This window comes from Chanos chanos, chromosome 4 (assembly GCF_902362185.1).
Source record: "Chanos chanos chromosome 4, fChaCha1.1, whole genome shotgun sequence".
Classification (NCBI taxonomy): Eukaryota; Metazoa; Chordata; class Actinopteri; order Gonorynchiformes; family Chanidae; genus Chanos; species Chanos chanos.
This window is the reverse complement of record NC_044498.1, coordinates 12,678,354-12,695,309: the sequence shown is the minus strand read 5'-3', so window position 1 is coordinate 12,695,309 and position 16,956 is coordinate 12,678,354. Positions and strand designations below refer to the sequence as shown.

At 40.3% G+C, this 16,956-nt stretch overlaps 1 protein-coding gene across 1 annotated transcript; it reads left to right on the top strand.

The window, feature by feature from the left end:
- Positions 1 to 279: 279 nt before the first annotated feature.
- LOC115810155 (sacsin-like) lies at positions 280 to 16,918 on the top strand. The gene is made up of 9 exons (XM_030772081.1): positions 280 to 324; positions 986 to 1,131; positions 2,241 to 2,328; positions 2,665 to 2,776; positions 3,152 to 3,298; positions 3,715 to 5,146; positions 5,917 to 12,634; positions 13,703 to 16,244; positions 16,335 to 16,918. Exons 1-9 carry the CDS (start codon positions 280 to 282, stop codon positions 16,916 to 16,918), a joined length of 11,814 nt encoding a protein of 3,937 aa, XP_030627941.1.
- The last annotated feature ends 38 nt before the right edge of the window (positions 16,919 to 16,956 follow it).

Below are 16,956 nucleotides of genomic sequence, written 5' to 3'. Positions count from 1 at the left end.
GACAGAAGAAATTGCTTCAAAAAAATTTGTTTACTGGTAGAGCAACAAACACATTGTTTGTTTCCCCGCTATATTGTATGAGCTAAATGTTTTGCACGGATACACGGTAACAAAACTTATGACGATACTGAAAGATGCTCGTCACGTTCAGTGGTCGTCGCGCTCAAACCCCTATAGTCCTCAATCTCATTTTCCAAGAAGTAGAAAGCTCAACGTTAATGATGTAAAAGTTTTCAGAAAGACACATGACAACGTTCTCGTCGCTCTTTACCCACAGCCATGAATGAAAAATGCAAAGAATGTGACGACGATGATGAACAACCGGTAAGTGAATTTACTATATAACCTGCAACGGTTTAGCGACCCCATTCATCGGACTGGGAATTTGCAGTTGACACGCAGCCGCAGTATGCTGCAGCCTACGTCAGATGGAAAATTAGATACATACAGCCCAATGTACCGGTATACGTTTCATTCTTCGACACAAGGTTGGCAAACATATTTTAGCATACGTCTATCCACTAAATGAACTTAGTTAGATAATAAGGCACCGTAAAATATGAATAAATCATCACATAGCAAATGGAAACTCTACAGTGCCAAATGAATGCCACAGCAATGCAGTATCTTTTTGCACAGTAGGCCAATACTGGCACTGGTCCGCACTGATATTCTAATGATAGCGAGTGTCAAAACTGGCTCCTTGATCTGGCCTAGATCCATAAATCGTGTATACACCTGGCCAAAATGTGCAAATGTGGCCAAGACTCATTTCCTTATCGGTCTTATTTGCATATACAACACAACTGCAGACCAACCAAACAGTGGTCCACTTATATTCACACGGATAATGTTCAAAATGTTTAACATAGTTTAATATGTGGAATATTCACATACGTTGAATATTATCTGCTACAAAACAACTCACAATTCGAGCACATGCGCAGTGGATTCAGAGCACATTTGTCCCACATCAACGCTGTAGGAAACCGGAGCGTATTCGTTCCACAGTAGCGCTGTGGGGAGCCGGAGCGCATTCGTTCCACATCGGCAAGTGCGGAATGCCCCCTGGCTCTGCGGAAAGATCCACAGTTGCGCAACCGATTTGCGTAACACTCCCGTTCTCACCCGGTGAGACAACCCTGTAACATGATAACTTGTTGCAGCACTACGTTTGAAAGCTAGACGTAGAGTAAACAAGATATAGCTTAATAGAATTTAATAGACCTACAGATATGTAGGTCATAGTCTGTGGTTTGAACTTTTTCGGTTAATGATGATCTCCAGATTGTTGATAAATGTAGAAGCTATGACCTCAAAATGACGTCTGATTGAGGAAATAGGCTTGTACTGGGTATTATCGAAAGGTTGCAACCTATTTATCACAGAATATAACTTTTTATTGAACAACAGGCACATTTACCTGTATTTTCAATTGTGTGGCACGGAAAATAGATTCGAGGCAGAAAAAAACTGCTTCACATGCTCAAGACAGCTGCAGAACTGAAGGAGACCATTTCTGACAGAGTGCTAGGTGTTAACTGAATTTACCCAACCACACAGAAATCTGGAGTATGTTCCTACCTCTTCATCTATTTTAACTTGCACTTTTTCAAGTCTTGCGGTTCTAGTCATGGTTTCTGCATAAGAACCATAAAATGTTGGCTAGTTGTTCAGAACAAGAAGAGAGTCTGTAAATTTAAAAAGGGGGTGGGGAGGTGCTACCAAATTTGTCGGTATTTATCAAGTTTGTCATCAGAGAAAGTAAATACAACCTGTTTCATTTGTTGGAGATACATCCTATAGCTAAGTGGCCTGTTGATAATATGAGTGCTGTGCTATTTTTTATACATTTCTATGAAGAATCCTTATCATTTCAGGAAGATCAAAATTTATTTGACAATTTATTCAAGATTTAGAATAACTGATTACAGAACAGGTTAGAGGGGTACTTGACATCATTGCAAGGTACCTTGGAGAGTAATACTCCACTAGTAATGCTACCAATGGCAGCATTTAATAAGTACAGTTATTACTTGAAATCCATGTAACAAACAAACATGAAATTAGCAAACACAATCACATAGGATAATAGAATATAATATACATTTCTAAACAGGGTATAGGGGTAAATATACCCTGTTTGTGATGTGCTAAGATCATGTATTAAAATGATTTGCAGAGAATTGAATTATTTTGTCTTCATTCTGCTCTTTTTTTTTGTGCTCTACTTCACACAGCAATTCATTTAGAGCTACTGCCCCTCCTTTCCTGGACTACCTGAGGGGAGTTTTGCGCAGGTACCCTGATGGAGGACAGATACTTAAGGTAGGCAGAATCAACTAAACCAAAATTCCCTCTCTTAAAATAAAAGATATTATTGAAAGCCCAAATTCAAGTACCTATTTAAGTTTAGATTCATTTCTGAAAACCAGCTCTCCACACACTTGAAGATTAGACATGTTTAATTGGCCAATCGTTAAGCAGATATCTACCTTTTTATGATCAAAATTACATTTATGACCTTGGAGGACCTTTCCAAATCAAAGAACATAGAGGTTTGATTGGTTACATGTCTCTGAACACATGAAAATATCTACCAATATCTACCAAATATCTCTAAATCGGCAATGCTATCTTCACCATGCCTATATGTTTGAGCAGGAATTGGTACAGAATGCCGACGATGCTGGTGCTACTGAAGTGGTCTTTATCTCTGATGAGCGAACATTTGATGTGGAGAGCCTTTGGAGTGATAAAATGGGCAGATACCAAGGTGATCTCATTTCTGAAAATAAAAGATATCTACTGTGGACATGCTAGCCAGCAGGTTAATCTGAGGTTCTTGTCAAACTGTATCATCTCATGAGTAGGCCATATACTTAAGTTTGTGCCGCATTGTGACCTTTCAGCCTAAGACTTGTTGTTTAATTAATGATGGCTTTTAGTTGGACAGTTTAGTGACACATACAGCTATTTAACCAGGTTATAAAGCTTCTTTACTGAGCAACCCAACATTTTAGTTTGCCTATATAACTGCAAAGCACAATTAGCATTCAAATTCCTCAGTTTTTTTTCTGTGACATAGTCATGTTTCTGGGTATAACTGTTTCAGATGTATAACACAAAATCCTCTCTAATCTCTAAACAGGTCCTGCCCTTTTTGCCTTCAATAATGCTGTATTCACAGATGAGGACTGGCAGGGAATTCAGAGCTCTGGCAGAAGTGTCAAGAGAGACAATCCAAATAAAGTGGGCAGGTTTGGGATTGGATTCAACTCTGTTTATCATTTAACAGGTAAACACATGTCAGAATCACCTGGAATAAATAAATAATTGATTTAATTGATCAAGTTTATTGTTACACCCTGGAGCTCACTCACCCCCTCTGGTGGCCATTTAGAGTACCATTTTCATTGTTGTGGCCTGTGATCTGTTCCCTTTGTTTTAATCAGTTAATCATTTAACCATGGGTTTCTCCTGTAACCTATTCATTAAGTCTGCTTCTGTTTGTATATACCTCGGTCTCTTTATTTGCAATGTCTACTTGCTAGAGTGTCTGGGCTATTCCTCATTTTCTATTTTATTAACTGTTATTGTGGTCTTCTTCTTAAAATCTGTCTTAATGTTCATGAGTGCCTTTTATTTTCTACCTGCATGCTATATCTATAGCCTCACTGAGAAATAAAGGAATACTTTTGCATTCTTTTCCAGATTTACCCTGCATATTTAGTGCAAAGAATCTGGCCATGTTTGATCCTCAAAAGAGTGTTTTTGAGAATGAAGGCTTCATGTGGAATTTAGATTTTGAAGAAGACAGAGTGACATTTTTAAACTTGCACAATCAATTCCAACCCTTTAAAGAGGTTCTGAATCATGTTTGTGACTATTCATGGGAAGATATCATCAGCAGGGACCAGCACTTCAATGGCACACTGTTCCGTTTTCCACTTCGCTCTGAGCCGTCTGCCATTGCAGACAATAAATATGATTCAGCAAAAATATCTCAGCTCTTCAGCAGTTTCATCAAAGACGTAGATCTATGTCTATTGTTTCTGAGGAACGTGAACAAAGTGTTACTTCTCCATATTGACCCAGAAGGTTCTGCGAGCATAAGGTTAAATGTAACGGCATCAAATCGCAAACTTTGTTCATCTTCTCTGAAGAGAGACTTGAAAGTAGAGGGATCAACTTGTCTAAGAAGCATAAACTCTCTCTGTCCAGACAAAGAGGAGACAAAAACTCAATGGGTTGTGACTGAGACTCACATTAAGCAGGGCAAAGCACCAGAACTTGACTCCCTTTCAAAAAGACTAAGCCTCCATCCTGAAGTTAGCCTTGCCTTCCCAGTTGAAGGGGAAAGAGTTTTGACCAGTGGGAGGCTAAGTTGTTTTTTGCCCCTCCCAAACAATGAACAAAACACAACCGGCCTTCCCCTCCATGTTCATGCCAGTTTTGGCCTCACAGACAATAGACGAGATGTGAAGTGGCAAGAGGAAGATCAGAAATATGATGAAGTTGCTCTATGGAATGAGCTTATACTCAAAGAGGTTCTTCCAAGTGCATATATTTTGCTAATCCTTGATGTTGTGGACCTCTGCAGTTACTCAAACTGCTTTCCTGCCTCCACAGTATATCACATTTGGCCAGATTTAGCTAGCTTGGAGCATAAAAAGCGTTGGCAAATGATTGCTCTGGATACGGCAAGGCATCTTCTGCACTTGGATGTCTTGTGTTTAGCTGAAGATGAAACCCAATGGGTTAAGCCCACAGAAGCAGTATTCCCACCTGATGACAACACTGATCCATTCATCAAGCAAGCAGTGTCTGATTACTTGATCTCATCTGGTGTAAAACTTGTCTACACACCACCCAGTGTAAGAAGATCCATTGAGGAGGCTGCCAGAGTACAATGCAAGACAATAACAAAAGCAACAGGAGAATATGTTCGCAACATCATCCGCACTGCCATCCCAGCAGACAGTTCCAAGGAAATGAGACTTGCTCTCTTAGAATATGTGCTTGATGACAGGAAATACTCTGAACTTGAAGAGTTGCAGCTTTTGCCCCTCAGTGATGGAAGCTTCACTGCTTTTTCAAAGCAAATTGAAAAGGTAGTTTTCATGGACTCTGATGAATTCCCACGGTAAGTAATCATGACACAGACAATACAAACGTGTTCCTGGCATTGTATAACTTTTTCACCCATGCTGGGTCTAGTCGTTAAAGGATGACTTTTCTGAATTATTCAAAAAATATCCAATATAACGTTACTGTGTAATTTAATGGTCCTGATTGATCTTAAAACTTTTTTTTTATTACTACATGATTTCCATGAAGCTGTAAAGTAGATCAGTACATAGATGGTGGAAACTAGGCATTTGCACTCTGCCATGTGTTTAGGATTTTATGCAGCTTCTTCAGTTTTATAGTCTATTCACTGCACAACACTGCACAACTGTTCAGTAAAAATGACCAGAATGGCAAACACAAGCATCCTTGTCATTTTAAGTTGTTCGTGTCAAGTGATAGAGATCAGTTAACATTTTCGGGCACATTAAGATGCTCCTCAGCATTGTCACCATAAATATCATTTACAGAGAATTGCTTCCTTGCATTGAAAAGAGGTTCATTCTGAAAGATTTAAAAGCTAACATACATCAGCATCTACTGGAAATAGAGCAGACAAGTAAGTACTTTGGTCCTTCTGCAGAACACATGCACATGCACACATACAGTATAAGCACCATTAATAAATGTTAAATGTGTAATGTTAAAAGGAAAATATAATAACTACTGAAGGCTATTAAGCTTCTTCAAAAGATGCTGTGGATGGAAGCAGTATTATTATGAAGTGCAATACCTTTTTTCAAATGCATTTTGCCTCTGCTTTTAAGGGTTGTTCAAGATTTCTAGCCTCAACCAGCCAATTGTAGAGCAACTATGTGCTTCCTCCTTGCCCAAAGACTGGCAAAAATCCCGTGATCATGTGACCTGGGAAATTGGAAATAGTCTACACCCATCAGCACGGTGGCTGAGGGAGTTCTGGAGATTTCTGAACACTCATGTTAAAGATCTCAAAAATTATGTAGGACTGCCATTGATTCCACTGGATGTCATTTATGATCATACTCAAGTTGTTCAGCTTGCACGTTTGGAGGAGAATACAACTCTAATGTTTGGTGTCAGTCAGCATGGCTGCCTTTCAGAAGAGTTGATATCTCTGCTGGAAAGGGTTGGAGCCACCATCATTATCAGAAAAGATGAATGCCTGAGACATGAAAATCTGGTGAACTATATACTAACTCCATCCCCGAGAAATGTGATGCAAATCCTTCTTAACTTAGAAATTGCTGAGGTCATAGATGGGGTAAATTCTGCCCCTTCCAGGGAAAAAGAGAGCTTGAAAACATTTCTAGCATCCTTGGACTCATTCTCAGAAAATGAAAGCAACCTGCTCTCTAAACTGCATCTTTTCCGATCATTACCGAACATTAAGGGTGATGGAAGTAACTACCTTCCAGCAGACTCACTACCAGCTATAGACCTCAGTCCCATTCCAGCCATCCCATCTCACCTCCTAATGCCTGATGTGATTTTGAAGTGCGAAACAGAAGCAGACAGAAGGCTGCTCAGTCTACTCAATGTCAAGTTGCTGAAGTCCCCTCAGGTGGCCAATCTATTAGTTTTAGGAATTGAACAAGCTGTTTATGGAAAGGAGGATGTCAACAACATAATGCACTGGATATTGGAATCGGGCAGCGTCCTTTTTGCATTGGAAAATAGTCTGAGCAGGACCTGTGTGAACTTGTGCTTTATGGAAATTCATGGGGGGAAAAAAGCAAAAGCTTCAGACCTTTTTGATCCAAAGAACGAAACATTCCAAGCACTATTGCAAGACGATTTCTTCCCACCATTCCCTTTCAGAAATGAACAGATACTTGAAAGCCTTCGTCGCCTAGGGATGAAGACAAAAGTAGAGGACCTAGAGCCTTTAGATATACTGCACATTGCAACGGACATTTCATCATCATACAAAAATTCTCCAGAGGGGGCCTTTGCAAAGGCAAAAGAGCTCATCAAGCTCTGTAATCAAGCCAGTGTGCTTACCAAATTCTCAGACAGTCAAATGGACAAATTTTTAAACACTCAGTGGTTTCCCTGTGACAATGTATGCACAGACCCAACTGCTGCTCAATGTACCATTTTCTGTGAGCCAAAAGACATAAGGGATTCGAGTTACATTAATTTAGTGGGCTTTGTTATGCCTCTGACCAATAGAGTACATGGAGAGGCAAGGGAGAGACTAGGGCTTATGAGACGACCCCCTGCAATAAAAGTTTTTGAGAACCTTTCTGCTCTGAGAATGATATCACAGGCCTCTCAGGATTCAAATGCAGACACAAAATTCAAGGAAAACTTGCACAGTATTTACAGATTTTTGCAAGATGAGATGAAATTTGATGTTACAATCAAGACCTTAAGCAAGCAATACAAAGACACACCACTCTTATGGGTAAGGGATGACTTTTTGATTCCAAGTAATGTTGTTTTTGGCTACCCACAAGGACTGGACCTTAGTTCATGTATTCCACAAGTTCCAGAGGAGTTTCTGCAATATAAGAAGCTGCTTAAAGAATTTGGAGTGAAGGAAGGCTTAACAGACAATGAGATTGTAGGTCTGTTGTACACCATCAAAAACAAAATTTACTTAAGAGAGCCACCTTGTGGAACTTGCATTGAGAGGGAGGTGGTAATCAATATACTCAACTGGATGTGCAGAGAAAAGAAAACAGCACAAGATGATCTCCCTGTTCCAGTGATGACAGAAAACTGTGCCTTCAACTTGCAAAGAAAATGTTCTGCTGTCTTCTGTGACATCACCAGTGATAGTATGGCAGAACTTCAAGATGAAAATGGGAAGGTTTATATAGTTCTTGAAGAAGTTCCAAAAGCAACTGCAGTAGAGCTAAAAATTCCACTATTAAGCACTCAAATACTCAAGCCAGAACATATAAGATTTGAGCAATGTGGACAAACAGAGCCTATCACAAGGAGAATCAGGAATATACTTGAAGAGTATGATGATGAAAATGACCTCTTCAAGGAGCTCATTCAAAACGCAGAAGATGCTGGAGCAAAAACATGTAGATTCATGTTGGATTACAGGGAAAATCAAGAACTAAATGGTCTGATAGACCCAGGAATGGCTCTTTGCCAAGGTCCTTGTCTCTGGGCCTTCAATGATGAAACTTTCACAGAGGAAGACTGGATAAACATAGTAAAAGTGGGAGCACGGTCAAAGGAGCAGAAAGTTGAAAAAATTGGGCAATTTGGACTCGGATTCAATGCTGTCTACCATGTAACTGATATACCCTCTGTTTTAAGTAACAGAAAGCTTCTCATACTGGACCCAAATGTTACTCATCTGCCCAAGCACATTCAGAGTCGAGCTAATCCTGGGATCAAAATTGATTTTGGCAGAGAGAGAGTGTTGTCAAGCTTCCCTGGGCAGTTCAGATCTTATGAGGGAATTTTCAACTGGAAAAGTGGGCAGCTCCCATATGTAGGAACCCTCATCAAATTACCCTTTAGAACCGAGAACGAGGCTAAAATGTCAGAAATAAGCAAAAAGTTTTACACAGAAAACAGCATAGTTGCTTTTGAAAATCATCTGAGTCAGAATTCTGATACTCTCTTGCTTTTTCTAAAGAACATCAAGGAGGTAACTCTTCAAATCCTTTCCAAAAACAGCTCATTTCCACCAAAAAATGATCAAATTCAGTCACTCCTTCGAATTTCAAAAAAACAGCTGAGAATCATTGAAATTCCTGAGGATATGAGAAAGGTCCAGATCTCTACTATGCAGTCCCTGATGTCACTCAACCACAAGTGTGGCAACATAATTGAATGTCACTCAGCAAACCTATTTGAGATTACAGTTGAAAACAAGGGCAGTTGCAGTATTCAGCACTGGCTGCAGTACTCCTGCTTCGGCCTAGAAAAAGCAAATGAAGTTGTGAAGAACCAGTCTCATCAAGATTTTTCTTTGCCTGTTGGAGGTGTTGCTATACCCCTGAGGTATGATCAGACGCTAGGATGCTGCGTTCCTCACAGTGTCAACACAGCAGGGGGGGTGTACTGCTTTCTTCCACTTTCCGTTCACTCTGGTCTCCCAGTCCACATAAATGGGACTTTCAGTGTGACATCGAACAGGAAAACATTGTGGGACACTGGATCAAAACACAAATGGAATGAAGATCTACTAAGGGAAAGTGTCACAACTGCATATATTACAGCACTATTAGTTTTAAAAGATATGGCCCAAGATGAATCACTTCAAACATATCTCTACTTTGAATTCTGGCCTGACATACAAAAAGTAAGCAAAGCATTTCAAACCTTGGCATCTGCCTTTTACAGTGCTGTTATTCAGGGGTTCCATGGAAGATCACTGGAACTATTCAGTGATGGGACAAATTGGTGCTCTATGGACAATGCCCGATTTCTTCACCCTAACATTGAAAAGAATGAGCACATTGGACAGATTGCTAAAGATATGTTTCAAAAGACAAGAAACAAAACATTCTTGGCTGTTCCACTTCCAGAATGGGTGAGGAATGGGTTCATTCAAACAGGACATAAAGACACAGTTGAAAACAATACATTTCACTGGCTTGAGCTTTACAAGGAGGTCATATTCCCCAATTTGGCAGACATGGATTTGAAAAGCAGAGATATCCTCATTTTGCATGCAATTGATGTGAATGATGAACAAATTGACACTCTCTTGAAAAAACATCCATGTATCCCTACTCATAAGGGACTCCGGCACATCAACGAGCTTGTGAACCCTTATGGAAAAGCAGCTTGTCTATACGAACCTCACGAAGGTCGCATACTTGAAGGAACAGAGAATGATTTCCTCTCACCAAAAAGAGTTCGCAGACTGATTGAACTTGGTCTGATGAATGACCAGCTGCCATTTCATGAGATCATCGAGAGAGCAAAGAAAATCAAAGACATCTGGATGTATGATAAGAGGAAAGCAGACCAGAAATACAAATGTATTATGGATATGTCAAGCAATCTTCTGCAAGAGAATTTCAGAAGATTCCCAAGTTTACAGAAATTTCACAATAGTGTGTCCCCTGACTGGACATTATTAGGAAATGTTGCATTCATTCCAGCACGTTTACTCTTTAAACAGGGTCTTGAGCATGATGATGAGATTGTTCTGAAAAGACCCAATGAAATCTACAAGTACAAGTCACGTCACCTAGTTGGGATGACACAGTATTTTGTAGAGGATAACAATATAAGTAGCTTGCATGGTGTGGTTCTTCAGAAGCTTGGAGTAGCCGAAGAACCATCACCACAGGTAGTATGCCGGCAGCTCTGTAGATCACTGGAATATTCAAAAGGTAAGCCTGAAGGAACAGTGACAGCCATTCTCTTTGAAAACGCAAACCAGTGTTATAAGTATCTTGAAGAAAGCCTTGCAAGGAACAAAGGAAATTTGAAACTGCGGGAAATGGCTCAACAGTTTCCAACAGTTTTCATCGACAATATATTTGTTGATGCTGAAAAAGTGGCAAAGACAGTGAAATTTGATGCAAGGCCTTATCTTTATAAGCTGCCAAATGAGTTCGCTGGCTTCAAACACCTGTGGAATTGCACAGGTGTCAAGGAGCATTTCACACAAAAGGATTATTTAGAGGTGTTACAGAATTTAAAGGAGAGATACCAAAACAACCCACTGTCTCCTTCTGACTTAGACATATGTCTACAAATAGTTACAAAAGGTCTTTATAGGCAACACGAATTTAAACAAGGGGACTGTCTCTTACCTGATGAGAACTGCGTGTTACGAAATTCCAGTCAACTTTACTACAATGACACCAAATGGTTGCCCTCTCCTGATGATCTTTTACTTTGCCATGAGTACATCCCAAGATCCATTGCTGTCAACCTAAAGGTTCCAACAACACGTGACTTAACATTACAGGAGCATCTCATTGATGAACAATTCTTCAACTTTGAACAAAAAGAAAAACTGACTGTTCGTTTGAAGAACATCATTTCAGCTTATCCTTCGAAGAGGGATATACTGAAAGAGCTTATCCAGAATGCCGATGATGCACAGGCTACTGAGATACACTTTATTTGGGATCCCAGGCATCACAAGACAGAAAAAACATGTGGAGATCACTGGAACTATTTACAAGGCCCTGCACTGTGTGTGTACAACAACAAAGTGTTTTCTGAAACAGACTTGGATGGCATTCAGCAGATAGGTGAGGGTGGAAAACACGGCACTATTGGAACAACAGGAAAGTTTGGACTGGGGTTTAACTCTGTTTACCATTTAACAGACTGTCCTTCACTTCTGACAGGAGATGAAAAATTGTGTATCTCTGATCCAAATAAATTTGTTCTCAAAGAAACTGGAAAGGTAGGTGAAGGATACAAAGTGACTCAAAAATTTAAAGATTCATTCCCGGATGTTTACAACACCTACCTGCCATCCTTTTTTCATCTCGACTGTGGCACAATGTTTAGACTACCAGTTAGAACTCAAGAAATGGCCCAACGTTCAGAAATATCCAGGGAGCACGTCACCATCAAAGACATCCAACAGCTTTGTGCCTCTCTTGTTGAGGATCCAGACAGTTTAGTTCTCTTCTTGAGACACATCAAGAAAATAGCGTTCCATCAGATAAGTGAAAATGAACTGAAACCTGTTTTCACCACTGAGATTCATATGTCTGATGAGTGCAGCACAAAAAAACATGACATCCAAACTTGCTTGCATAGTGGCAAAGACAATGGTGGATCGGGAGTTCCCTTTCAAACCATATATCGGATGGACATTCAGTCAAAAGGCAAGGACACTTCTCACTGGATTGTGGCAGAGAAAGTTGGCAGTAAGGGAACAAAATATGACAGCAGACTTCCACAAGTAGGTGTAGCTGCCTGTTTAGGTAAAGAGATATCAGGAAGAGCCTTTTGTTCCCTACCTTTACCTGGTAACACTGGATTACCAGTTCATATCAATGGTAATTTTGAGGTTGACTCATCAAGGAGATGTCTGTGGAAAGAGGATGGCATGAGCAACAAGGTCAAATGGAATGAATTTCTGATGCAGGATTTTATTGCACCTTTGTATGGAGACCTATTAGACTACATCAGAACTCATTGTCTTTGCAGTCCAGAGGAATACCCATCCCTTCACGAGCTTAGCAAGCACATTGAGAGTGGCTATTTAGCTTTCTTCCCTCATGTTTCAGACAATACAGCACAGGAATGGAAAGAAATGGTTCTCAGACTTTACCGACACATAAAGGAAAGACAACTCATGCTGATCCCAGTTTTTCAAATTCATAATCCAGTCAATGCTCAGAGCAAGGCAAAAAGTTTCACTCTGACCTGGTCCACTATCTGTGGGGCAAAGTTGACAGACGCACCCCATTTAGTCAGTAACTTCAAGGAATGCTTTCTTGAAGTCCTTGACTCGGTTGGGATGAATTTGGTCCCGCTCTCGGACAGCACGGCAAAGTTATGGTCTAATTTCAAAGAAGCAGGCATTCAAGTCCAGTCAGTCAGCCCTCCAAAAGTCAGAGAGTACCTAAAAGTAAAAACATTGAATGACCCCCAAAAAACAGAGCAAGATTTACCATTGCCAATTGTTCACACTCTGATCAAGAACAAAGAAAAGTGCAAAATGCTTCTAAATTACTGTTTACAGGATATCAATGAAAACAATTACAGCTCCATTGAGGGACTGCCTCTTCTCCTTACCTGTGACCTGTGCCTGAGATACTTTCGAACTTCAGAGCCAAAACTATTTACAAAATTCCCCCAACTCTTTGAAAATATTGGAAATTACATTGCAGATTACAGTTTAAATTACAGGCATCTTAACATACTGGAAAAAGGTCACTTTCTAAGGGACATGAAAATTTCCATTTCAGCAGGCTGGCTCAAATCTACCCTGCAGCAGTTTCTTCAAGACTGTCAGACTGACCCTAAAAGCTCACTGCATATTGCAAATGAGAACATTAACATATGGCTTAAAACATTCTGGCAGTACATTGAGGACCAGATCAGTTCCTCAGATCCAAGTCATGATGGAAGAACAGATATGTTCTGTGAGATAAAGTCATTGTTCTGTCATTCTCAGATTATTCTTGTCAAGCTGCCCAGCCAGAACAAGACATGGTTACTTCCATTGAATAAGTTATCTTCAGTTGTTTCTTCAGCGCATGGAGAAATATCTGAAATTCTGATCAAATTGGGATTTATGACATTAGACAGGACAATATTCTCTTTGAATATGTTGTCCCTTTACATCATGCCAGAGCTGATGAATGTTCAAAATCATCTTGCTGTTCTTGAACAGCTGTACAAACTGCATCCACCTTTTGAACAGATTCAAAAACATGACATTGACAAACTTCTTTTTTTCTTGTTATCTGGACTGCACACTTCAGAAAACCCAGAAAGGTATGCAGGAAAACTCAGGTCTTTGCCTCTGTATGAGACAATGGAGGGTACACTCCAGAACCTCTCCAGATGCAGCAAGGTGATTGTTTTCCAAACGAATCTCATAGACCAATTTCCAACTTTTCCACGAGGGGATGTAGATATAGTCATTCTGAAATACAACAAATTAAATCTTATTGTGTCCACACAACTGAAGGCTGAGGTTGTCAATGATGTTGGATTCTTTGTAAAGTTCATCATGCCCACCATTGACAATTTTAGTGAACCGCAAGTACTGAGTGCCATTAAAGCTTTGCTGGCAATTCAACAACACAAAGACTACAATAAATACAGACCACACATCCTCTCTAAATTCAGACAGTTACGCTTCATCAAGGATATGCACGGAAACTTTCAAATTCCCTCTTATTTTTACGATGAAGAACAGGACTTCTTCAAGATTATGCTCCCAGATGAGAGATTTATCCCAAATTCATTTTGGAGTTCAATTCACTGTGCAAAAAACAGGCTCAAAAAACTGCTTGTGGATTTAGGGCTGAAAAAGAATGTATCAAGTCAGGATTGCATTGAGTTTGCATTGCAAATACAGAGATCTATAGCTGGAAAAACTTCCACTGAAATACTCAAAAGGAGAGCAAAAGCAGTGCTTGACTGGATCCTAAACAGGAAACAGAATGAATTTGATGAGGATTTCTTTGATCAGATATCAGATATTAAGTTTGTCTTTCCTCAGAAAATACCAGAGCCACTCTGTAATTTGCACCAACCTTTTGCAGCAGAAGGAGTAACTGTTTCAATCAGAGGATCTCTGATTGAAAATAACAGGTTTGACAAAGAACTTATTTGGACATCCATGCCAGTTCTTCCACTGCAGTGCACCACAAAAAGTGTTTGTGACATTCTATCAGCTTGTGGTGCTGTGAACGGTCCACCTACCGAATGCATATTTAAGAACCTGAGAAACATATGTCATGCACCATGCCTGACTCCTGATCTGGTGAAGACAAGGTCCAGTGTTTTGCACAGTTCATATGCATTTCTTCAATCTGCTGATTACAATGTCAGTTCACTCTCAGACTTGCCATTAGTCCTGGTGGAGAAAGGAACGGTTTTAGTAAAGCCAAGCAACACTGTTCTTTCTCTTACTGATGACACAGATTTCAGACCATACTTGTACAGCTTACCATTCAAATTGATCATTTATAAGGAGTTTTTCAAAAAGGTTGGGGTGGAAGAGACACCATCTGTCAAACATTACAGCAAAGTTTTAAATGATGTTCATGAAGACTCTTCCAACAAGCAAACACTGAATGCAAATCAGATGAAGACAGTTAGACGTGCTGTACAGAAACTCCTCCGTATGCTAGAGAAGCACCCAGAGCAAAGGGCAGGACTCCACATTCCTCTATATTTACCAGCAGTAGATGGAAGACTGTATAACTCACAGTCACTGTATTTCAATGACACTGTCTTTCAACCCAAAAGATGGGAGGAGAGCATTAATGCTACACTACAGCTTCTTGAGAAGCTTAATATGTGTTACCTTGGAAATGACCCCTATGAGCATAAGAAATTGGTACAATCCCTGCCAGAGAAGATCCGCCCAAAGATGCTGTCACAGTTAGTGAGAGAAGATCTGCAGAAATCCAGCATGATAACTTGTGAGTATGGAGAATTTTGTGAGTTCAGAGAAAATTTCCATAGACATCTTTCCGCCTCCTACTTCATGCATGGTATTATAGCTGTCATAAGACATCAGTACAAAGGTGCAGTGTCCCAAGATCAAGCCATTAGCATATGCAAAAAAATCTTTACTAGCATTAAAATCATTTGCTGCAAAACCCTTGATACCGTACTTGTACTTGATGGAAAGCCACTGGAGAACAGCACTGAGGAGAATCCCATTTATGTTGACAGAGACAATGAAAGCTGCACTTTCTTTTTGAAGCACAGTGATGACCTAAGTTTAAAAACTATGAATGAGATCAATTTGAGAATAGCTACTATGATTAATGTCCTTTTTCAAAAGTGTTTGAATTCTGATTCTGTGCTCATTATTGCACAACTGCTCTGTTGTGACAATTTGGATGATGTCCAGAGGGTTCTGGAAAAGAATGGCATTTATGACAGCACCACTGGGGAGGCTGAATATGACAAACTCCCAGTGCCTGGAAGCATCATACCTGAGGAGTGGATTGACTCACTGGACATGTATTTCTTACATAATTTTGAGAAGGGTGAATATGTGGGTGTCAAAATGCCGCCTGATGACAATGAAGTTTACTACTACGCTAAAATTATTGACCGGGTTAATGCATTGTCAGACCAGCAAGGCCCGGCTACAAGTAGATACCGAGTACAAATTGGACCAGATAAGGAAATTCAAGCAGGCTCACTTGATATCTACAAATTCATTAGGACTGGGACTTCCTCTGATCATAGTGCCAGATCCTGCAAAAACCTTGTTTTTATTGGGCATTTGGCACAGGTTCAACATCCACAGACTGCTGACAGAGTTCAGCAATTGTCCTTGGAAGAGATCAAGAAAGACATTGACAGATGTCTGAGAGAAATCTGGACCTTGCCAGAGGAAGAGAGACATAAGGCTGTACGGCGCCTCTACTTGAAATGGCATCCTGACAAAAATCCAAACTGTGCTGAACTTGCAACAGAAGCCTTCAAATATGTCCAAAAAAGAATCCAAGAACTGGAAGAGGGAAAGATGAAATGCAGATCAGGTGTCTATCAGGAAGCCCAACAATCCACAGGTGATTGCCATTGGTCATGTGGCAACCAGGCACCCCCAGGACCAAGTACTGGCTTCAGAGGGGCCAGCAACAAAGATTACCCTAAACAAACCAGAAATTACAGAAAGTTTTATCAGCAATGGAACCAGCAGGCTTCTAGCCATCGAAGGGGGCGGGAGCGTTTTCAAGAGCAGCACTCCTCAGAGGGATATGATTTTTGGAAATTTCATGGGCACTCAACACCCAAGCCAGATCAGAGAGCACGAGAAGCTCAGCGTTGGCTCAAGCAGGCAAAACGTGACCTTGATGGAGCAAATAATGACTTCGGTCGAGGGTTCACAGAGTGGTGCCTGTTTAAAATACACCAAGCAGTGGAGAAATGCTTAGTCAGTGTAGAGTATAAAAGAAATGGCCAATTGCCGGCCAATCGTACAATCAGTAGCCTTGCACAGAAAGTCGCTGGCTATAGCCCAAAGCTATCCTCTGTACCCAATATGGTCAATAGACTTCAGAAACTTGGTGTGGATGCCAAGAGGACTCAGTATCCAAATTACCACCCTCTCCCTTGCATTCCCAATGAACAGTTTCCCTCTGAAAATGAACCACAAGCAATGAGCTTAGCATCTGAGCTTTTGGCTCAAGTAAATGAATACATCACTGATTGACAGTCAACATAAATAAAGGCAAATACGCATGTGATTTT

What these genes read in the sequence shown, in the direction of transcription:
- LOC115810155 (XM_030772081.1), top strand. Translation starts at nt 280, where the DNA reads ATGAATGAAAAATGCAAAGAATGTGACGACGATGATGAACAACCG. An exon ending in TAAAATGGGCAGATACCAAG is followed by an intron (nt 2,777 to 3,151) that starts GTGATCTCATTT and finishes ATCTCTAAACAG; the next exon opens with GTCCTGCCCTTTTTGCCTTC. An exon ending in CTCTGTTTATCATTTAACAG is followed by an intron (nt 3,299 to 3,714) that starts GTAAACACATGT and finishes ATTCTTTTCCAG; the next exon opens with ATTTACCCTGCATATTTAGT.